This window comes from Ovis canadensis, chromosome 2 (assembly GCF_042477335.2).
Source record: "Ovis canadensis isolate MfBH-ARS-UI-01 breed Bighorn chromosome 2, ARS-UI_OviCan_v2, whole genome shotgun sequence".
Taxonomy (NCBI): Eukaryota; Metazoa; Chordata; class Mammalia; order Artiodactyla; family Bovidae; genus Ovis; species Ovis canadensis.
In genome coordinates, this window is record NC_091246.1 from 224,016,510 (window position 1) to 224,040,596 (window position 24,087).

Here is a 24,087-nt window from a genome sequence, read left to right on the forward strand (position 1 = left end):
CATTTCAGATACTTACACGTTACCAGATGCCTGCAGGGTTGGGAAATTGCAATGGTCCCTAAGAGGGGCAGTTGGGGGGTAGGCTGATCTAGAGGACGTGAACAGCCTCCTGACTCCTAAGTCACTGTCCCAAGCAGCACGTCAGCGGTGGGGGAAACCTCGAGGATGGAGGGAACTGCTGGGAGTAGACCGAAATCTACTTGAAGGTCATGCCTGACGTCCTCTGCATTCCCTCCAGCAGTGAGCCCAGCGCCGGCCACATGGGAAGCGCACAAAGTCCTTCCGAATTGAACCGAAAACAGGAGACAAAAGCACCCACTCCTGCCCACTCCCGCGTCGATCTTAACCCAAACCCCCAAGTTATTCTTTTTCCTGGAGTCAGGGAGCCCGGGGTGGAAGTGCGTGAAGGGACGGAGGCCAGAGGGTATAGAGGACCCACGTTGCCTGTGAGGAGGTGGGGATGGGCGAGTGGGCGTGCGCGCACGCAGAGGCCCGCGCGCGGGAGTGTCGGGGGGAAGGGGGTGGTCTCCAAAAGGAGGAGGGGAGAAGGCAAGGGGGCGGGGAGAAGCAGGGCCCTTTAGGACCCGGCTGCGGCGGCGGGGGTGGAGAAAGAAGCGGAGGAGGCGGCTCCCGCGCTCGCAGGGCCGTGCCACCTGCCCGCTCGCTCGCCGCCGTCGCGCTCACCGCCGCCAACATGCAGCCGAGACTGGGCGGCCCCGCGCTGCTGCTGCTGCCGCCGCTGCTGCTGCTGCTGCTGCTGGGCGCGGGCGGCGGCGACTGCGGGGCGCGCGCCGAGGTGCTGTTCCGCTGCCCGCCCTGCACGCCCGAGAGCCTGGCCGCCTGCAAGCCCCCGCCCGGCGCCGCGGCCGGGCCGGCCGGCGACGCCCGCGTGCCCTGCGAGCTGGTCCGCGAGCCGGGCTGCGGCTGCTGCTCCGTGTGCGCCCGGCTGGAGGGCGAGCGGTGCGGCGTGTACACCCCGCGCTGCGGCCAGGGGCTGCGCTGCTATCCCAACCCGGGCTCCGAGCTGCCCCTGAGGGCGCTGGTCCACGGCGAGGGCACTTGCGAGAAGCACGGCGATGCCGAGTACAGCGCCAGCCCCGAGCAGGTTGCAGGTAACGCGGGGCTGGGACAACTAGTTGGGAGAAACTTAGTGGGCAGGGGGGAGCCCGGCTAGCGGCCCTTCTGGAGGGAAGGAGTGTGCGGCGGGACCTCGGAGACCGTTTTAACGGATGAAGAGCAGGGTCCTGGGCCGGCTCTGGGTGGGGGTTGGGGGGTTGTTGGGAGGGCGGCAGACCCGAAAGTCAGGTCCGGGGAGAGGGACTGGAGTTGGAGATCCCCGGCTGCTAATTCAGTGGGGAATAATACGGAGAGAGACGGCATCCCTATTACCAGAGGCTTTCCTGATGGAAGGTACTCGACTTATGTTTTGGAGGGGGGATTTGCCCGGGAGGAGGGTGCTGGTCAGATCGGTGGGGGTAGGAGCTTGAGGCTTATCTGGGGCACCACTTGAGCTGGTGGTCGCCGGCCGAAGGTTCCCGGAGAGGTCCTGGTGGAGGACGCTGCCCGGGGTGGGGCTGGGGGGTGCGGGGGCGGAGGCTGGCGGGTACCGGTGACACCAGGGACCTCTAGTGAGAAGGGGGCGCATTGAGGTCCCTTCCTTCTGGGATTGCGAGGTGAGAAGAAAAGACTTGTGCATACTTTTTGTAGGGTGGGCTGCCTAGGAGTTAAAAAAAAAAAAAAACCGGAACGCTGCTATTTTACAGAGGACGAAGAAGGCGCTCGCTTTTGTGTTGGGTGGAATGATAAAAGAGGAGCATTTGGGAGGCGAAAAGGAGACCCCAATCGTTGAGTCACTGAAACTCAAGCCAGGTCGCCGGCTGCTTGCAGTCTGGGGCGCGGGCTGTCTTGCCGCTCATTTTAGCATCTGGGCCCCCGGGCGTCTGGGCGGGAGGATGCCCCAGCCGGGACGCAACTACCCTTACCGGAGCGAGGTGTCGCCCCCCGCCGTCCCATCCTAATTGACGGAGCTCTTCCTGTCCCATAGAATGGGGACTCCGAGATTCTTTGTAAGGAGCTCTAGGCCCCCGCCCCCCGCCCACAAGTTTTTTTGTGTGTGGTTTTTTTTTTTTTTTGGACACAACCGGACTATATCTCACATGTTTTTTTGTTATTGTTGTTGCGTGATATATTTCTTTTTAATTACAAAAGCCTCCTGCTTCAGTGGTCTGGAGGAAGCTGTAATTATTTTCTTTCCTCTTGGAGACAGTGGTGAAATGTGTTCACTGCCTGCTGCCGTTGTTTAAAAAGCAAGCGAGTCTGACCAAGTTTCTCAAACTTAAGAGACATTTACAAAAAGAAAAGGAAGGAAAGAAAAAGGGAAAAATTCTTGCTCCCTTCTTAGCTTCTGTGGTCTTGACCCCCTCCCCCCTGCGCACCCCCCACCCCCGTTCCTTCTGCCTGCTGTTATTTTTTGCCTGTTCTCCTTGAGAAGACAAGTAGGGGTCAGAGTTGAAATCTTTTTTCGGTCGCATTTTGACCTTGAGTGCACGGCAAGTTAGGGCTTCCTCCAGCGGAACCCCTCGGTCCCTTTCTTCTGGCTGGGGCTTGCCTCCCTCCCCAGCCTGCCTGGAGGTTAACCCTTCCCTCCAGCTTCTCTTAGAAAGCGCTGATGCCAGGGAAAAGACTCTGCGAAGTCCTTTCACCGCGGGCGCCCATCCCCCAGCCTTGCGTCCGCGGCCCTCCTCCATCGCCCGCTAGCACCCCGTGGTCCACCGGGAGGTACTGTGGTTTTCTGAACTGAACTCTGACAAACTAAACATCTCCCCCAGCAGGGTGAACTTTTGTTCAAAAGGCCTCCAAGTTCATAGAATCCTTTGGATTTTCACTGTTGTAACCAAGTGCCGTTGTACACGTCCTTCCTAAACGTTTTAGTATTTTTTTTCCGTTCTTCGTTCTTCTTACTTTCTGCCTGAAAAACCAACTCTCCTGCCTCCCAACCCCCGAGGCAGGTTAGGGTTCTTCGGAAGGGACCAGATGCGGGGAATTCTCCCATGCACTCCTCCCTGCAGTCAGGGGGACTCGGGGACAATGGAGTGAGTTCACGGGAAGAATGTCACAGGATTTTCTGCCTGGCTGTGGGACTCCTTTCCGCCAGCTAGCCCCAGCTGCCTCCTCTGCCTGCTCCCAGTGGCCAGACAGCCGCCTTCCGCATTTTTCTCTTGTGCTGCACACTGGGAAGAGGGGACACCAGGGTTGGGGGGGCGGGGAATGTGAGGTGGAAGCTGAGTGGGTGTCCTGGAAAGAAGTGCCAAAAGCAGGGTGTCTGCAGTGTGAGGAGGGCTGGGGGGAAGGGGACACTGCTGGGAGAAGCCTGGGCTTGCAGGGGTAGGGGGGAGGCTGGGTGGGCTGGGGGTGCAGGGAAGAGAGAGGGGGAGTTTGGAGGCTCCTGTGCACGAGAGGGTCCTGGGCTGGGGCAGGAATTGGGATGCTGAGTGAAGAATGAGGAGGTCCGAGTTGGGTGGGGTGGCCAGATGAGACCTTAGCACTGAACGCCACTGCCTCCACTCCATCACCCATCTCTCCTCCCCCACTCTGAAGAATAACGCCCCCCGCCATCCCAGCCTGCTTTCCTCTGTGAGCAGGTTGCTTTTTGAGAATTTTAAACACACCCTTCTTATTTCGAGGCAGCAAACCCCAGCAGTTCCGGCTTTGCTGTTAGCTCTTTTGTCTTTGTTCCCAGGACTCAGGGGCTGTGCTGCTGGCTTCCTGGGGATGGCTGGGATGCTGGGGGTGGGGCTGGGCACATCAGCGGGTGCTGAGCTTGCATCCCATGGGGGTGATGGGCTGGGACCAATTGGTTTCAAAGAAACCCAGAAGTCACACGGAGGCGAGGCGGGGGGCTGGTGCGGAGCGGGGTGGGGGTGGAGTAGGTGGGCCTGGAAGAAAAATATCAGGGGGACCCTGAGACCTGCCTGAAGTCTGGACCTGAGAAATGTGTGGGTGTGTTCGGTAGCGGAGTGTGCAGAAGTGCCTAGAAATGTTAGGGAAAGAAAAGGAAGCAGGCCTGGGCCGGTCCGGGCCCTTTCAGAATTCAGGTCCTCGGCCGGGCCGGACTGGCTCCCTCTAGCATCTCCCCAGCCTCCTTCCCCGCCGCGTACAATGCCGGGGATTATGCCGAGGGGCGGAGCCGCCCAAGTGGCCGTCTGGCCCGCTGCACTTATAAAGGTGCTATAGAAATGTGCAGTCATTCAAAGTCCCAGGGCAGGCGGGCCGGCGGGCCGGCGGGCGGGCCAGGGGAGGCTTTGCATCTGCAGTTGCTGGGGCAGCATAAAGGGGGGCAGAGGCGAGGGCTGATTTACAGTGGTTCAGTGCAGCTTCAAAGAAGGGGGAGAAAAGCAACGGGACTTCTGGCTCAGAGCACTGCTTTGCATCTTGTCTTGCATAAATTTGCATACTGAGTTCAAACTTGTAAAATAGTCTCGGGGAATGAGTGGGACCCACTGTCACTGATTGCTAGCATCACTACCTTCCGGCCCCCCCACCCCCACCCCCTTCTGGACAGAACACCCAGAACTAGCTCTGCTAAGCTGCTCTGCCTGAGTATGTTGGAAGGGAAGATGGGGGACTAGAGGGCTGCTGCTCCTGGGTTCTTCTGGGGAGACCGGAGACTTATAGTTCCTGGACTACAGGATCAAGCTGGGTGTGGCTCTGGGCGCTATGGCCTTGGAGGCAGGGCTCCTCTGGAGGGTGTGATTCCCCAGGTTCTGAACCAGCCTGGCAGAGGCAGGCTGTGTTGGAGTCTTTGCCTGCAGGCTCCCTGCTCACCTTCCACTCCTGCCTAGAGTTCACTGAGCTTGTTCCCTTTGTGCAGAAATAATGACCTATGGTTGGATGGCATCACTGACTCAGTGGACATGAGTTTGAGCAAATTCTAGGAGATGGCGAAGGACAGGGAAGCCTGGCGTGCTGCGGTCCATGGGGTTGTGAAGAGTTGGGTATGACTGAGTGGCTAAACAAAAACAATGACCCCATCTATTCCTTTGATGGGGTATTCGAGTGAGCTTTGAGGGAAAAAAAAAAAGTCCTATATAACAGTGTCAGAGAACTTAGAGAAACAAAACCAGAGGTAAGGAGCCTTTGAATTAGGATAGGTGGTGAAGTCTAGGGGGAAAGAAGAACTTGTCTGTTGTGGACATTAGTGTCTTCCTATGCAGTGGAAGACTTGCAGTTGGATCTTTCCAACCACTGATTGGATCATTGAGTTTCCTGGCAGGCACAGGGAAAAGGGAGGTTTAGATTTTCTCACTGTTAGCTTACCTTAGCACTCAGCTTTAAAATAAGTTTTCATGCGCATAGTTTCTTTGGGGGGAAATTATTCCTATAGAAATGCCTGCAGGGTAGCTGTTACTCAGCTAGAGTCATCAGCTGTTAGTCACTGAGGGTGACTTTGAGAGCATCTCTGTTCTCTAGCCCATTGATCAGGTTAGCTTCTAGTTTCTCAGATTAGCCATTCACTGCCATAGAAAATGGGACACACAATTGCTAGTTTTGATAGCAAGTTCCAAAATTCTTGGTTTAATGAAATGCAGGATTGTGGGGGGCTGGGGGGGGTGGAGGGGGAGTGGTGGTGGTAGTGGGCAGGAGGGGAGGGCAGGGCAGGGCAGGAAGTGCTAAAGGGAATGAGGGAGAAGCAGAAAATGAACAGGCTTGGGCCCACGTTTGGTTTTGTTGTTGGTCCTCCTCACATACTACAAAACTACCGGAAAAAAAAGAAAAAAAAGTTTGGTCATCATTATTATTGTTTTTAAGGAGACTGCATATCCAGGGGCTACAGTTCGTTTTGGTCTTTCTCCTCTCTGTCCACCTCTGCTTTCTCCAGCCTGTGAACTGTTCTCTTCTCCCGTGCTTCTCCTCCTGTGGCTCTAGAACACCTTGCTGGATGCTAAACAGGAGAACATAGCTTGAAAAAAAATGACGTGGGAAATAGATTGGCTCAGCCATCCTCAGAGATCCAGAAGTAGATGGAGACCACATAGATAATTGGGGATTGGCATGTTTGAACCAAACCTGATTCTTAAATGAGAAGGGCGGTTAGCTGGCGGTGCAGGAACTGGGCTTGGCTGGGGGTAGAGGGGGGAAGCCTTATCCTCCCAGGGGGTTCCTGCTCAGGCTGCTTCTGCCACCGCCAAGACACAGTGAGGTTATACTTCTAATGCCCCAGGACGCTGGTGGTCTGGTTGGCAGATGTTCAGAGCCCCTCTGCTTCTCCTTGCAATCTCTGGCTAGTTCGCTGAGATGGCAGGCAGCCTCACATCTGTCTCCGTCCTGTTTGCAACCAACTTCTTTGCCTGCTTCATCTCCTGTCTTAACAGCAACCCTGTGAGGGAGGCCTTTTACCTCCATTTCACAGGTGTGGACCCGGGGGCTCAGTGGAGGGGCCACCTTAGCAGGTAAGTAGCGAGGTGAGAAACTAAGCTGGCTCCCTTTCTTCTGAACCCCTCTGCCTCCATGGCCAAGCAGGGGAGTGGGGGCCTTTGGCAGCAAAGGCCTGTGACCCCATCAACCAGGTTTGTTCCTAGATACCTGCCACGTGCAGGCGATGCTTGGGCCACTGTCAGTAATTTTTTCAGCTCTTTTGAGAGGCACAACTTGAGCTTGGGGATTTCAGAAATGGAAGTGGCCAGCGTGCAGCAGCCAGGAGTCACAGAAGGGCCCCAGCAAAGGCCTCTGGAGGGGCAGGGGAGGGCCTCTGGAGAGCTGGTGGGCAGGGGATGATGGTGGAAGCAGCCTGGCCTTGGCTAGGGGATTGACCTGCATTCCGATGCAAGCCTGTCTCTGAGAACCTGAGTGATGCGAGTCTTGTCCTTTGATGAAATGAGGATGATTGTATTTCTCAAATGGGGTGTGTGTGAGGTCAGCTGTGATAATGCAGAATGCCTGGCACATAGTAGGTTCTCTTAGCTGCCTTAATCTTGGCAAGCAACGTCTCCTCTCTGATGCTTAGTCAGCCAGCCTTTAAAACAAAGGCCAAACTGGCTGTGTCAGACAGGCCACTTGTCTCTGCAGGTTGTACCCGGCGTTGCGGGGCCTCATCCTGGTATGAAATGGCTTTGGTTCAAACCCCAGTTTTCTACCACATACTTGCCACCCAAGGCAAGAGATATATTTTCTCTGAGCCTCCGTTTCCTTATCTGTAAAGGAGGAATTGATAGCATCAACTGCGTAGGGTCAGGTCTGCATGTGTGTATATAAGTATGTAAAGATAAAATACATATAAAGCCTAAGCACTTGGGTGTAGTTTCTTTTTGGAATGATTCATTTGATTTCCACCTTTCTGTCTATACATTGGAAGCATCCACATCAGATCCGCTTTTGCAGACTGTAGTGGGGCTGTTTGGAGAAAAGGTAATGAAACTGTGCTTTCCATGTGGCATAAACCCAGTTGGCAGTAAACAGATGACTGAGGTCCAAGACTTACATGTTTCATGGATGAGTTTCTGAAAATCGCTCAGTCGTGTCCAGCTGTTTCCAACCCCATGGACTATACAGTCCATGGAATTCTCCAGGCCAGAATACTGGGGTGGGTAGCCTTTCCCTTCTGCAGGGGATCTTCCCAAGCCAGGGATTGAACCCAGGTCTCCTGCATTGCAGGCGGATTCTTTACCAACTGAGCTATCAGGGAGGCCCATGGATGAATTAGGCGTGCTCTTTAGGGCTTGTGCACTACAGTCTGGGGCTGACCCTTCGTCCTCTGGCAGCTTCACTCTTGTGGTTGTTCAGTTGCTCAGTTGTGTCCAACTCTCTGAGACTCCATGGACTACAGCACGCCAGGCTTCCCTGTCCTTCACCATCTCCCGGAGTTTGCTCAAACTCATGTCTCTTGAGTGGGTGATGCCATCCCACCATCTCATTCTCCGTGTTCCCTTCTCCTGCCTTCATTCTTGGGCAGCATCAGGGTCTTTTCTAATGAGACTGTTGTGCTCAGAATGTGCGTGGAGTGGCTGTGGAGGCATAGGGGGCCCCAGAGTTTGACCCTGGACACTTGGTGCTGCTCAGAAACGGGATGGGTATAGTCGGACATTATTAAGAACTTAGCCCAGTTCCCAGAAGCAGAGTCCTGCCTTCATCTGCCAGCCGAACTCTAGGACCCAGCCCTCCAGTTGCTGGCGTTCAGAGGACTGGGGAGTCCTTGAGGCTACATTTCGGGGCTGGGCAGCACTGTTCTCCACGAATGGCCTCCACAGGACACCTGCCAGGACCCAGCTTCAGCAGACGAGGATCAGAAGCGGCGTGTGCTAACATGCTTGGTACATAGGGTGTGTGCAGGATGAGCCGTTGTGTTGTCCACGCAGCCAGTGAAGACTCCAGGGCGCCATTTCCCCGCTCCAGGAACATGGGTTTTCAGAGCCCATGTCTGAGCCTCAGGTGCCAGAACATTGAACATGATCCTGGCAAAGAAACCGGATGTTCCGTCCAAAAAAGTGATGTTTCCTTACTCCGCTGTCTCCAGCATTGACCTCACTCCTGAGTGGAGTGGGGACTGAAGGGTTCCCAGTAGATGTGGGGGCGTGTTTTCTGGGCGCTGGGGTTCTTCCTAATGTCCGATTCCACTGTGGTCCCGGAAAACCCTCTGAATGGCCTGAGTGGCTAGTGACACGACACAGCGATTCAGTGTCAAGCCCCAGATGGAGCTGAGACCCCAGGAAGCCAAGAAGCTGGGTGCTTGAGTCTTCAGGGCTCAGCAGGTACTTGTGGTGAAACCCACGCCAGTAGGCACAAAGCACAGCATTTCTCCCAGGGAATCTGGGGTGGAGGCTCTTCTTAGACATCTTGGTGTTGGTGGTGGGGGAGGGGAGGAGAGGATAAGCTCTCCTTACAGATGGGGTGGTAGGTCTAGGGAAGTGAAATGTGTTGGCTTTCAGATTCCAGAGTAACTGCCCCCTCCCTCACCCTCACCCCCACTGTGAATAGAGTGGATGGGCCACAGGAAATTTTTTTTTCCCCTACTGGAAAATGGACCATCTCTGTCTGCCCCTCCCCCACTTGGCTCCTGAGGCCTCCCCTCCCTTCCCCTCCCCCTCCTGGGCCACTCCTGTTCCTTAACAAAGCCAGGGAAGATCTGGGCTGGCTCAGCTCCTGAGTGTCAGTCAGGACGCAGAGGGAGACCTTGCTCAGAAAGCCGGCTCCCCCGGAAAGAAATACAGAGCCGACTGTAGTCAAGAATTGTTTCCTTCCCCCCGTCCCCCCTTTTTTCTCTGCAGGGAGGAGGGGGGCATTTGGCAGCCCTTGGGGCCCCTTCTGGCTGCCAGCCCCATGTCTCTTCCTGGCTGTAGGGAGGCAGGGCAGGAGTGAAGGTTGGGGAGAAAGGGGGGCAGGGGCTGGCAGACCTCCAGCTGCCAGGCTGGGGAATTGGCCCACAGGCTCTGCTTAAGTTGGCCCCGAGCGGAGCCTGGGGAGGCTTCTAATTAGTGAATGGGGTATAGGTGTGTCAGCCTGTGTTCATTCAAGGAATTGAGCTCTGGGAAGCCCTTCGAGCAGGGGCACTGAGCCCGGGAAGAGAGGCGGGGCGGGGAGCGGGGGAAGGCTCAGGGGTTCCCTCCTGATAGGGGTTGGGGAGATCGGTGCTTTCTAGTGGGAGTAATCCAAGTTGTAGGACTGCAGAGAGCGAAGGGTCTACCTCACAGGGTAAATGGCAAAATAATCATAATTAAATTGCTTTTTTTTCTAGACTTTGTTCACTGCCACCTAAATGCCAGTAGGGTTCCCCCCGCCCCCACCCCCCAACTGTTTTAGCCTCAGGATTGTCCCCACTTGACGGGTGAAGAAATCAAGGCTGCATTCAGGTTCAAAGCCAAGGAAAGTACAGACCAGGATGGAGTCTGGGGCTCCAGCTTCTCATTCCAGAGCTCCATCCCATCAGACTCACACATGCAGAGAAGCAGTGAATTATATACTGCTGCTCGGAAAAGCTCCTTTTCCCTGGGAGGTAGTAATTAAGGCATAACTTCTCAAAAATGTTCTTTATGCACCTCCCCAGGGAGTTTCTTTTAGGTCTATTGTCTTGGCTTCTGGATAGAGGTGCCAAGATGCCTGTGGATGGAGAACTTACTTTCTAAAGTGCCTGAGGCCATGATAAACCGAAAATGGCAATTTTCCTGGGCCCTGCCCTTGCATTTGCCTGATAACACTGGGTGGTTTCCATGGCAACAATGGCAAGAGGTGTGTCAGGCAAGATAAAGGAAGGTGGGGAGGGATGTGTGCTTGTATGTTAGTTGGTTGCCATTCCCTTCTCCAGGGGATATTCTCCACCAAGGGATGGGACCTGGCTCTCTTGCATTGCTTGCAGGCGCATTTGTTACCATCTGAGCCAAGTGTTCTTTAGGAGGGACTGGTTTACTGGATCCTAAATGTTTTTGAGGTTGGATAGGGGGCCATTTATGACTGATGGCTTCCTTCTCTGGGAAGACAAGAGAGGATCCTGTGGAGGTGGGAAGGGACAAAGTGATAGGGAACAGAAAGGAAGCCCTGAGGTTACATGGTCTCTGTTAAGCCCTGAGGTTACATGGTCCCTTGCCAATGAACGAGGGCCATTCTGGTTGGTTAAGAGCTGTGGAAGTAAACCTCCTGGGCTTCGGTTTTGGCTCTGCCGTTGCTATCTGATTTTGTGCCATTGGCCCCACATCCTGTGGCTTCTTAGTCAAGTGTGAGAGGAGACAAATTATCAATCTCATGTGATTGCTTGATGATAAAACAAAGTTCTATGCACAAACTACTGAGCACGGGTTGAAAACTCAGAAGAAGCACTTGAGAATCTCAGGGAAGTGTTTCTGCTTCTGAAAGGAGGGAAGGGCACAAACTTTAAAAAGAATGACATAACCCGAGGACGTGACATAAACTGATTATAATCAAATAAGTCCAAGATGGTGGATGAGTTGGCTTCTATTAGACCTTGAGCCTCAGCATATCTTAATACATCAGCATGCTAAATGACACACCCAACAGTGCCATGATAGTTCTGAGGCCGATCATCAAAGGCCAAAAAGTGGGCAGTGGCCCAGTTCCTGGAAAATCCCCATCCTTTCCCCAAAATAGTTGGAATAATCCTCCCACTCATTGAAAGAAAGTGAAAGTTGCTCAGTCTGACTTTTTGTGACCCCACGGGCTGTAGCCTGCCAGGCTCCTCTGTCCATGGAATTCTCCAGGCAAGAATGCTGAAGTAGCCATTCCCTTCTCCAGGGGATCTTCCCAACCCAGGGATCGAACCCAGGTCTCCCCCGTTGCAAGGGAAGCCCAGCCCCTGAAATTACCAGGCCATAAAAACTAAGCATGCCGTATTTCAAGGCCACTCTTGCCTTTGAGATGGACCACACTCTGTCTGTGGAGTGTGTTTCTCTCTAAATAAACCTGCTTCTTACCTATCACTTTGTCTCTCAATGAATTCTTTCTGTGATGAGACATCAAGAACCTGAGCTTCATCAAGTCCTAAGACCAGGTATGTGATCTCAAGTTAAAAGTCCGTGGGTTCAAGTCCCGGCCTGTGGGTTCAGGTCTCAGTCTGAGTTGCACAGTTAACTTCCACAGGGTGTGGGTCACCTGGACCGCCGCCCTTTGCTTTGGAAAGTCCAGAATGGAGTCAGCTGTGGGCGATGTTCCAGAGGGCAGTCGCAGCCTCTGGTGCCATTGTTATGGCGTGTGTTTCTACCAGGGCACCTTCATTCCCCAGAAGGGAGGGTTCTTACCTGAGGCCCTGCTGGTTATCTCTGATTCCTTTGTTGCCTCTAAACCAAGAGAGTGTAACCAAGAAAGACAACTGATGTGCTGCAGGATTATATCAGACAAAATTAGTGAACTTTTAGTTGAAGGAAGAGAAAGCATGGTGACCTATTTAAAGACACTTATTTATATTCAAGACGCTTCTTGTGCTGGTTTGAGAGTGTGGCCGGCAATCCTGGACATCTCTGCAGGTTTTGAGTTTCTTTTTGCATCCCGTGGGTTCAGTTTGTCAGGCCTGGGGTATCTGGGAGTGGCCTGGGGATGGAGAAGAGGTGGCAGAAGGGGAGGGTGGGAGGAGAGAAGTGGGTGGAAGCCAGTGTTTATGGCTCCCTGGGAGGTGATCTGTGTGGTGGCATCAGAGCTGAGTGTAGGGACAGCTGTTTGAATGTGGGTCTCAGTTGAGGGAAGTGACTTCTCTCTCCAGCTCATGCTTCACTTTGCTCACTGCCTTTCTCTTCTAACCACTCTCGCTACTCTGGGGCTTAGATGGTGAGGGAGAGACCAGAAAGATGAAAAGAAGAAGCAATGTAATAGGATGCTCTAGGCCAGAGTGGTGGGATGTGTTTCAGACAGTCCGTTTTCCTAACGTTTAAACACTGATTAAACACGTGTACAAGCTATGAGACTGACTCTGCAGGTACAGTCATAACACCTATATAGCACATGCTTTCTGAAATTGTTTATGGTGGAGTATAGCTGGTTAACAATGTTGTGTTAGTTTCAGGTGGACCGCAAAGTGATTCAGTTATACATATGGGTGTGCATGCCCAGTCGCTTCAGTCATGTGTGACTCTTTGCTACCCTAGGGACTGGATCCCGCCAGGCTCCTGTGTCCATGGGATTCTCCAGGCAAGATTACTGGAGTGGGTTGCCATTCCCTCCAGACGATCTTCCCAACCCACAGACTGAACCCATGTCTCCTGCATTGCAGGCAGATTCTTTACTGCCGAACCACCAGGGAAGCCCTGCTTATACATATATATGTATCTGTTCTTTTTCAAGTTCTTTTCCCATTTAGGTTACTATAGAGTATTGTGGGCTACAGTCCATGGGGTCGCAAGAGTCGGACATGACTTAGCAACTAAACCACCACCACCACCAGAGTATTGAGAAGAGTTCCCTGTGCTATACAGTAGGTGCTTGTTGATTATCTATTTTTAAATATAGCAGTGTGTACATGTCAGTCCCAAACTCCCAATCTATCCCTCCCCAACAACACATGCTTTTTGATCCTAAAGGGGAGCAAGACAGGCATTTGAAAAAGTTGATTATTATCCAAGAGGAAATCAAGTCAGTAGAGATGTATTTAAATGTCATACAAGTGGCTCTTTTAGCCTTTTGACCAAGGCTCTTGAGAAGATCTTTCGTGAAATAATGGGGCTCTTTTCTGGTGGATGAAGTCTCAGAAGGAAGGGTATCTCCAGTCTTATGAAAGAAAGGACAACCTTTTTCTTCCAAAAAATTGAGCGCACAATATGTCTTCCTTCCTGCTCCCTTTTCATGATAAGTACTTTTTTTAAAAAAAACAAAAAAGGCTCTATGGAAGCCAGGTCCAAGTTTTTGTCTTCAAGAAACTCCCTCCTTTGGGGGAGGAAGGAAAAGCATGGACCCATGGCTTTGTGCCAGTACACTCAGGCTCCGGGGCTGTGCAGGAAGCTGAGTCCAATTACAAGGGTGCTTGGCCCAGGAATGCGCGTCATCCACTGAGTCAAGTTTCTGTTGGATGCTTGGAGGGCATTGTCCTTCCTCCTGAATGATGATGTGTAACTTCATGACAGAAGATGTGTAATTTTTTTCCACCTGCAGTTTGTCGCTGGTTTCCATTCTTCCCTTGAAACTGTTGAGTGGTTTCTAAGCTGGATCTCTCCCGTTTCAGGTTAAGGCTGCTACCTCTCTGCTTCTTAAGAAGCCAGAACAGTCATCTCCCTTCACTGGGCGTGAGTGGCCCTTGAGTGGCGATTCCTGCATCTTCCCCTCCTTGACCCTGTGGCCCTCTTCTACTCTCTTCAAGCCTTTCCTGATTCATTTCCCGGTTCTTCATGCTGCAGAGACCTCGCCAGGAGCCCGGCGTCAGTCTCGCCCCTGCTGGCACCAGGTAGCTCTGGTGACACTGCCCTCTGAGAGTGTAGGTGAAGCTGGCCACGCCACTGGTGCTGTCCTCTTTCAGCCATTGGGGTTCACGGAGCACATTGTAATTACTGATGCCCCTGCTTGACAAGGAGGTTGAGGAGTGGATGGAGTGAGTTTCTTTTAAAAGAAAACTTTAAAAATGCGGAGAAGTACTAAAAATGACGTAATAATGCCAGTCTACCACCCATAGCTGGGAATGGTTGATATTTGTTGGGATATTTACTTCAAGTCTTTTTTTTTTAAAAAAGCTTCCCCTCTCTACCAGCCACCCCCGTTCTCTGTCCCTGCTCTCTAGACAACCACTTAGCGTTATTCACTGCGTCTCTTCCTTAACTAAACAGATTTGCTAGTTGGATGACCAACATTTCAGAGTTGTTCTCTGAGAATAAACGGGAAAACGTACATAAAAGGTTTCTTTCGGCAACTTTTTCTCCCATCCACTTTAGGTTTTTGAGATCTACCCATGTTGATAGACACAGGTCAGAGCTATTCTTTTTAACTGCTCTGATTATTTCATTGTATTACTTTATTGATTTATCTATCCATTCATCTGTTGAAAGGCTTTTGGATCCAGTTGCTAAATAGTTTTCACAAGTACATTGATGCTGTAATGAAAGTTTTTGTGCACAAATCAGAGAGAAGCAGAATTACTGGGTCATGCACATTCTTCTCTTTCCTATTAGCCTCTGTTCCAGGTTTGCTCCAAAGCACATTCTCTGCTCACCTGGGCCTTCAGCAGGTGGGTCCCCTGGCCAGGTTCTCAGATGACTTGCGTTGAACCAGATGAGAAACGCTTGGGACCCCCGGAAAAGAGGGAAAGCTGGTAGGGCTGTTGACACTCTTGATATCAATTTCTCTGGCTCTTCAAGGACAGCCTGGCTTGCAGAGCCCCAGAGGACCGTGTTGAATTTCAGCGTGTTTTTGTTTTCTCAAACTGTCTGCCTCCGCCCTGACCCTCCCCAGGCCTTGGCGATTCCAGGAATGACCCTGGTGTTTATGTAGCAGCCCTTTGGAGATCGGAGAGGCAGAGAGGCCCTGTGCTGTGTTTCTGCTCACTCAGGTTGGCGGGGAGGGGGTGAGATGAGAGCTGCTCTGGAAACCTCCATGGTGCCTGGCCAAGGACGGCCCCTCTGTGTGCATCCAAGTGTAGACACGTTTACGAACCCGCCTGCCAGCAGGTGCAAAGAGCTTATGAGTCTTTGTCTTTGCAAGGTGTACACGTGAAGCCGTATCTCTTGAGCAGAAGCCTCTTCTCCCACCACCAAGAAGTTCTTCAGGAGACCGAGGCAGGAATGGGGCCCTGGACTAGAAGGGGGTTATTAAAAGTATAGAGTCTCTGACGCCCACCCGGGTCTTGCTGTCTCCCGACTGCAGCCATGAAATTAAAAGACGCTTACTCCTTGGAAGAAAAGTTATGACCAACCTAGATAGTATATTCAAAAGCAGAGACATTACTTTGCCGACTAAGGTCCATCTAGTCAAGGCTATGGTTTTTCCTGTGGTCATGTATGGATGTGAGAGTTGGACTGTGAAGAAGGCTGAGCGCCGAAGAATTGATGCTTTTGAACTGTGGTGTTGGAGAAGACTCTTGAGAGTCCCTTGGACTGCAAGGAGATCCAACCAGTCCATTCTGAAGGAGATCAACCCTGGGGATTTCTTTGGAAGGAATGATGCTAAAGCTGAAGCTCCAGTACTTTGGCCACCTCATGTGAAGAGTTGACTCATTGGAAAAGACCCTGATGGTGGGAGGGATTGGGGGCAGGAGGAGAAGGGGACGACTGAGGATGAGATGGCTGGATGGCATCACGGACTCGATGGACGTGAGTCTGAGTGAACTCCAGGAGTTGGTGATGGACAGGGAGGCCTGGCGTGCTGCGATTCATGGGGTCGCAAAGAGTCGGACACGACTGAGCGACTGAACTGAACTGAACTGAACTGAAGCTCTGGGGCTGGAGTGTTGCTGTTTAGTTGCCATGTCTGACTCTTGTGACTCCATGGGCTATTGCCTGCCAAGCTCCTCTGTCCATGGGATTTTCCAGACAATAATGCTGGAGTGGGCTGCCATCTCTTTCCCTAGGGAGTCTTCCTGACCCAGGGATTGGACCTGTGTGTCCTGTGTTGGCAGGCAGGTTCTTCACCACTGAGCCACCGGGGGACCCCTGGGGCTGGAGTGTAGGCCTTTGGTTTTCCACAAGCTCTTCAGATGCTGTCTGATGAACAGCTATGATTAGGAACCATTCGCCTGGTCTCACTCCCTGAATTTACAGCTGAGCACACAGGGGCCTGCACATCTGAGACACCCAGCTGGCATCAGCCAGAATCCCAGGCCTGGAGGGCATGTCAGGATTAGAACCTGGGGACTTTAACTTCACAGCCAGCACTGCCCTTTCCACCACACTGGAACCGGTTAGCCAAGGCTTTGAGCCCAAGAGCCCTTGTTCCAAAGGAAATCCTAAAAGGGCTCAGAAAGGCTTGCCAGGTGGTTGCCCTCTGCCCTCCTGTTGTCCACGGTCGCTGTCTCCGGTAGTGGTTCCTTCCCAGCCTGAGGATGGCACTGGGTGCCCATTGGCCATCCCCCTCCACAGACTTCACCCAGCTCTATAGCCCTTAGCTGGGTGGCGGGCCCTGGTAGCTGTAGGGGTGCAGGGCCACGGTCCTCAGGTGAGAAAGGGCAGTACCTGCACCAGTATGATGGGTCGAGTTCAGCACGGTTCTCTGGGGCTCTGCGAGCCAGGCTGTCCTTGAAGAGCCAGAGAAATTGATATCAGATGGTCAACAGCCCTGCTAGCTTTCCCTCCTTTCTGTGAGTCTAGAACATCAGAAGAGGCTGCTTATTTGCAGCCGTTTCCTTACGTAGAGGGTGGTCAGAAACCTCTTTTGTTTGCAACTTGCTTGGTTTGCAAACCATGCAGAGGAGCTACTGGTCTGGTGGCAGCTGAGAGATGTCAGATTGCTTAGTGGTCGCCCTTGCGGGGAGCAGGGGCTCAGAGTGGGAGAAAGAACGGGAAGGGTGTTTGCATTGAATCTGGGTATGAGCAGGGGGTAGATGGCCTGATCAGGAGAGTCATTAACTGAGCTGGAATGTCACCACTGCTGACATCCATGCATGCGTGCACTACTCAGGATTCCCATGTGAGAGGTCACTGTTGCCAGCCGCCCGTGACCATCTAAAAAAAAGTAGAGGATGACATGTGATGTCTCTCACCCAGAGAGACTATGGACCTCAGGTTTAACTTTAGCTGAAGACTAACAAATAGGCCCCCTTTGTACCCTGTGTGTATGTTAGTTGCTCAGTTGTGTCTGACTCTTATGTGACCCCATGAACTGTATGTAGCCCGCCAGGCTTCTCTGTCCATGGGATTCTCCCAGGCAAGAATACTAGAGTGGGTTGCCATGTCCTTCTTGAGGGGATCTTCCCCACTCAGGGATTGAACCCAGGTCTTCTGCATTGATGATAGATTCTTTACCATCTATTCTTTACCACCAGGGAAGCCCCTTTCTACCCCACTCATTTCTGACTTCTGCCCCCACCTCCCCCACCTCCCAGCATGGTTTGAATTACCCACCCCAGCCTCTGGGCGGCATGTGTTACTGAACACAGTGGCCACAGGCTAGGCGTGTCTGGTGAGCACAGTCAGCCATACAAAGGGAGGGACTGGCTTCAGATTCTCTCCAACAAAAGCGGAAAGCTTGCTGGCAACTTTACCTGGGAGCATCCACAGCAGGCATGAGACTCTTGTGTTTCCTCTCTCCCTTTCTGCCTTCTTTCTTCCCCTCATCCTCCCATCCTTCCTTCCCTTAGTTTCTGTAAGCAGAGTTAAAGTAATTTTGGCAAATCCACCCTTGCCCAAGGATTTCATCAGATGGCAGAGAGCTTTGATGTTTGCAACATAGTATATATATTATCAACAGAATTGTTTCAGAAGAAATATTTGAATAGATGGTTCTGCACAATACTCTTTTCGCTAGTCCCCACCCCACCCCCACCTCCAATTCCATGCATTTGGCCATTCTGCAGATCAGATATCACCCACCATTCCCCTCTGCCTGACAAATGCACCTTTCATTTACTCATTCCAGAACCAGATGATGTGCGTGTTTCTTCCAAGGCCTGGTTGCCCACACTGGGAGTCTGCTAATGCTGTAGACTGTTTAAGTAGCAGCCTTCACTTTTGTTGTTGTTAAGTTGCTAAATTATATCTGACTCTGTGACCCCACGGACTGCAGCACACCAGGCTCCTCTGTCCTCCACCATCTCCCAGAGTCTGCTCAAATTCACATTCATTGAGCCGGTGATGCCATCTAACCATCTCATACTCTGCCACCCTGTTCTTTTGCCTTCAGTCTTTCCCAGCATCAGAGTCTTTTCCAGTGAGTCGACTCTTCACATCAAGTGGCCAAAGTATTGGAGCTTCAGCTTCAGCCTTCACTTAAGTATAATGATTATTCTTTTTTTTTTTTCAGCTTTGAGAAATTAGAGCTCGGAAAGGTTAAAGGGTTTGGCCCAAATCACAGGTGACCTGTCAGTGGCAAAGCCAGAACTGGAATTCAGGGCTCTTGACTCCTGCCCATTCGAGTTTGTGAATGAATTGTCCGCGGCCATGGATATTAGTGGAGAAGTTATCTGGGAGGGAGGAGAAAGATTGTAGTTAGTATTTAGTTTTTGCGCAACATATATGTCAAGGTTAAGTGCATTTTGGGGAAAATCAACAAAGAGCCATGTGACTTCTGTACCCAGCGGGATGGAACCAGGGAAGGAGCCAACATTCCCCTGGCCTGTTACTTGCGGTGTAGTCTCGAAGGGCCTGGGGATGCTAGTACCTGTTGAAGGAAGTGAGTTCACCGAGAGAGTGAGTGATGGATTTAGGGTTGGGTTAGATCATCTCTATGGTGCCCTCAGCCCTCAGATTTCCGAATAACTGTGAGACAGAAGGTTGGAAAATGGCTAGGATTTCTTTAGAATCAAAAAGGAGATGTATTGACCTATGATGAAGATGTGTGATGGTTTTTGGAAAAGGTCTTCTTTTCTCATCTGTCCTGCATAAGCAGGAAGGGGTAAGGGGTTGCTGTTAGAGTCTTAAGGCTTGTTTTCCTCAGAGTGTACCAAGATTTTTTCTAAATCAGAAATTGTTGTTCAGTCTCGAAGTCGTGTCCAACTCTTTGCGATCTCATGGACTGCAGCATGCTAGGCTTGCCTGTCCTTCACTATTTCCTGCAGTTTGCTCAAACTCATGTCCATTGAGTTGATGATGACATCCAACCATCTCGTCCTCTATTGCCCCCGTCCCCTGCTGCTCTCAATCTTTCCCGGCATCAAGGTCTTTTCCAATGAGCTGGTTCTTCACATCAGGTGGCCAAAGTATTGGAGCTTTAGTTTCAACATCAGTCCTTCCAATGAATATTCAGGGTTGATTTCCTTTAAGATTGATTGATTTAATCTCCTTGCTGTCCAAGGGACTCTCAGGAGTCTTCTCCAATACCACAGTTCAAAAACATCAATTCTTCAGCACCCAGCTGCTTTTTGGGTCGGACTCTCACATCTCTACATGACTACTGGAAAAACCATAGCTTTGACTATACAGACATGATGTCTCTGCTTTTTAATACGCTGTCTAGGTTTGTCATAGCTTTTCTTCCAAAAAGGAGCAAGCGTCTTTTAATTGCATGGCTGCAGTCACTGTCCACAGTGATTTTGGAGCCCAAGAAAATCAAATCTGCCAACTGTCAAATGGAGCAGAAGTCAGAGCATCCCAGTATGAGAAGGTAACATTTCATGAGAGGAAAGGTCTGTTGGACACAAAGGTCTTCGTTAAATAAGGTTGTTAGTGCTGCAATCAGACAAGAAGACACTGAGGGGGAAAGGGCTGTGCCCAAAATTAAGTTTTAGTATTTATGCATAGAAGTAGGCAGCTGGAATGTCACCCTCCTTGGGTAGGTTAGGAAGGCTGGGTCCCAGAGCAGTGTGGAGGCCAATTATGGAACACTTCTGACAATAGCAGAGAGGTTGTGTTTGCTCCTGGAGACCCAGGTACTGGTTCTTTGGGGCCTCTAGTTTGCTGTCTGTAAAATGGGACACCTCATCCATTTCCTCTCTTCTGCCTTTCTCACTCAGCTTTCCTCCAGGTGTGTAAGGGGTGAAGTTGGGACCGTGTCCCTACTGCGTGACCAGCCTTCTCCCTGCCCTACAAGTCTCCCACAGGTGCACTCTACTCCAATCATCTTCCCCACTTCCCCACTTGGAAAAGCTTGACCTTCTATATATCATTAGGAAACTGCCTGCTACAGCATTGACCCATTTCCTGGGTCACTAGGGAGAGGAGAACAGTTGCTGCTTGCTAATCCTTAGGCAGTGTCTCGTCAGGGGTCTTGGAGTTCCCTGTCAGTCATCTCCAAGCCTTCAGGCTTTTCCAGTTCAGTGATTCGGGTTGCTAAGAACCGTTTCTTAGAGTGACCTTTGCGCTGCAGCCCATGGAGCTGCATACATAAGTGGTTGCTTAATAAATATTATTCTGAACCAAACTCCTAGGCAGGAAAAAAAAAAAAAAATCCAACTTGGTATTTTTGTTCCTGAGGGCAAATTCCATCTCTAGCTGGAGTTCTTCCTGTGGAATGTTTTCCTGCGGACTGCCCTGTCACCTATAAGAGAACAGATGGGCAAAGCTTGGTGACATGTGATGGTGTCCTTGTCCTGCAGAGGTGGGGGTGCCATGCGGGTTCGTCCCCGAGGGAGGGCCAGCCCTGTGTGCTCGGCACTGTGTACACACGCAGCCCTTGGGATCCTGCCTGCCGCCCATGAGAGGTGGATCCTGTTTGTGCCCATTTTACAGATGAGAAGTGAAGGCACAGCAAGTTTAGGTAACTTGTCCAGGGCTGCACAGCTCGGTGGTGAAGCTGGGATTCAGCCAAGCGATTAGGCTCTGCAGGCTGAGTGCTTGAACCTCTTTGGCTGGTAATAGAAGCAGTCAAGGAATCAAGGCTCCTCTCAGCCTACCGGCTTTTCTCATCTCCATCCCGGGAAACGATTGCATTTCCCTGGCTCTGGGCTTCCACTTCAAGGTGGGGGTAGGGGGCGGTCAGCACCTGCGTCAGCGAACCAGGCCCGTGGATTTCCTCATCTTATTAGCGCTTTCATCGGCAATGATGAAATCAATAAAGGAGTGGGTTCCAGGAACATACCCTGGAACCCAGGCGGCCTCCATGAGGGTAGACAAACTGACCTTCAGCTCAGACCGGTCAGGGACATCTCGGGACAGGAAACCGCCTCTGTCCCCCTGGGATAAGACTGTTCCCTGGAGCCCTGTCCTCCGGAACCCAGTGTAGGGCTATTGTATATGACTTGGGGCCCCTAGACATATTTGCCTCCATGGGCCCCTTCCCCCACAAAAATGTCTTAAAGTCATTATTTTTATAACTGCACACGGATCAGTGTTATATGACGATGTCTGCTGTGACCTAAAAGTTTATTGTTTTTTTCTTCTCATTTTAAAAAGAAATGAAAACATTTCCCGGGGCTCTGGGTACCGTGCCCACCGCGGTGCGTGATGAGCAGGCCAGCCCTGCCAGGAGCTGGAGGCCCTGACCCAGCATTCTTCTCTGTACCCTTCGCCTCTGCCCACCGTTTCCAGAGCTTTCCAAGGGCCTGGTTCTGAGCGTCAACTGTGGGCTCACCTCTAGGCACAGTGGTACGAGTGCCCGGGAGAGCTGGGGAAGAGGGGTCAGCAGGCTGCCAGTTGTGTGAGGTCCCCACCACCATTGCCAAGAAGGTGGGCTCGGAGACCAGAGGCATGCCTGGGGATGGAGCCGTGGTGGAGGGGGTCGTAGCTGAGGCTGGGAGGGGGGTACAGTGTAGCTCAGATCTGCTTTGTGAGGGGCTGTGGGTCTTGAGCACTGAGCCACGGAGAGCATCAGGCCTCTGGATAAAGCCTAACTCCCGAACAGTGGCTTTCACCTGGGGGCATTTTCACCTCCCAGGGGCCATTGGGTAATGTTCAAAGGCATTTTTGATTATTACAACTTGGGGCGGGCATTTGCTGGCATTTGGTGAGTGGAAGTCTGGGATGGTGCTGGGCGCTTCACACAGGACAGCTCCCAACAAAGAATCTTCTGGTGCCAAGGCCAGTAGTGCTGGGGTCAGGAGACCCTGACCTCAAGAATGTTCCAGACAGTGGTTCCTGTGAGTAGGCCCTTTCCAGAAGCTCCTCGAGATGACTACACACGCAGGCCGACCTGCCCTCTTCCAACCCAAGGTGGTGTGGTTACGGCCACAGGGGAGACAGGCTGTGTTCATCTAAGCCTTGGGGTGGCTTCCCATGAAAAGAGAGGAGCCAAGTGAGCTTCTGAGAGTCACAGCTTCAGACAGCAGAGCGGATGGGTCCAGAAATGGTGGGAGATTCCCAGAGCCCTTGTCTAGTTCCCTGATCAGCAGAGTGCATGGTCTGGAGTGCTGGAAGTGGTGTTGAGGTCTCCAGAAATTCTGCCACGCTGGGGCAGGAAGCTGGCTGGGCAGGGCATGGTGAGGTCGGGGTCGTGCCCAGGGTGAACCGGGGCTAGGCGAGGGCAATCCGCAGGTTCCTGCATTGTCTTTCCCATGGGGTCCTGCGTGGTTCCTGCGTGGAAGCAGGACTTTTGTAATCATCTTGCTGTTTTCCTCCTGTGTTCCCTGGGCCGTGCCAGCAGGGATGGGGGCAGAGAGCCTGAAATTGCCCCACAGGTCCAGGGGCAAAGAAGCCTGTAGAAACGGAAATGGCAGAACTGGCGGTGAGGCTGGGGTTGAGTCTTCTCCTCCACTTGTGCCAACATCTGCCGCATGCGTCGAGGTTAACGTGAAGGAGATGGAGGGTTACCTGTCAGACCATCCTGTTTTTTTGCTGGGTTTATCTCAGACTTTCTCAAGCTTTCCCTGCAACCTGCTGCCCTCCACCTCTGATATCTGAGGAGGGAGTGGGGGGATCTTCTTTGTGGTTGGCCTCAGCTGCCTGAACACTCCCAGAGGAAAGCTGTAGCCAGCCCCCCACTCAGGGGAACGTGGCTGGTAGCTGAGCTGGGGAACCAGGAGCGCCTTCTCTTAGGGTCTCTGGGTTTCTGCTGTTTGGGCTTCAAGGACAGAAAGGGGAGGGGCGCAGGGTGAGGAGCGTCTGGGGCAGGTTGATGTAGACCATGGTGGATCTGGACACCCACCTGACTTGGTGTCAGATGCTTCAGGCCCGAGTTCCTCTGCGGGTGGTGCTGGGGTTTCTGGAATAGGAAGTCACCTGCATTTGGCTATTTATGATAAAATTTGGGCTACCCGGAGCCTCTGGGGAAATAGCCATTCTGGAGAAACATTTTCTGGGTTTCAGAAGGCTTCCTCATTTAAAGACTTCAATTTTTATTTTCCTAAATTTAACAATTTTGAATAGAACTTTTTTTTTTTTAAATACTGAATACTTGACATGTTTACCCCTTCCCTTTTTGCATGCCCCGAGGGCATGACAACCTGCTCCAGTATTCTTGCCTGGAGAACTCCACGGACAGAGGAGTCTGGCAGGCTACAGTCCATGGGGTCACAGAGAGTCAGACTCGACTGAGCAACTAAAACACACTCAAGGTCATATTATCAACATGAGTCTTATTTTGGGCCACACAACATGGACTTTTTCAGGGGTCATCAATGGCTGTGGAGTTGTTTGTGGGGCACTGAACATCCCCAGAGTTCTTCTGTCTGTTTTTTTAAACTGTCTTCTATCCTCTCTGCCATTTGGTACTTCTTGTACCGACAACATGCCTGCCTTCTTATTCCTTTTAATTTTGTTGATTTTATTCTGTGCTGGCCTTGGAAACCAAACATGCAGAAACCAGGCTTACTCGAGCAGTGCTCCTGTGAACCATCAGGGTTCTTCATGCATTGACTTTCCCTGTCTTGTTGGGAAAGCATCACAGCTTTACAATGCTTGGACGTGGTGACTGCTGTTCTGAGGCTTGTGAAACTTATCTTCCTCTGCTTCCTGTTTCTGGGTCAAGTTCTGCATGGCCAGCGTAGCGGATCACTGAGGCAGATGTCATCAGCATCCCATCATCACTATTACCATTTTCGTCATCATCAAAGTAATCATCACTAACAGGACGTAGTTTCTGCGCCCGCCTGTAGAACAGCTTTCCCTTTAACATACACTCAACTGTTCTGCGAAGTAGGAACTATTATTATCC

The 24,087-nt window shown here is 51.9% G+C and overlaps 1 protein-coding gene across 1 annotated transcript in view; it reads left to right on the plus strand.

Annotated features, from left to right (window-relative positions):
- The first annotated feature begins 269 nt into the window (after positions 1–269).
- The window catches only part of IGFBP2 (insulin like growth factor binding protein 2), a 29,818-nt gene continuing 6,000 nt past the window's right edge, over positions 270–24,087 (plus strand). Inside the window, exon 1 of the mRNA XM_069574528.1 lies at positions 270–1,112. Coding sequence (XP_069430629.1) covers positions 461–1,112 — 652 coding nt within the window. The 5' untranslated portion in view covers positions 270–460. The remainder of the gene's footprint in view (positions 1,113–24,087) is intronic.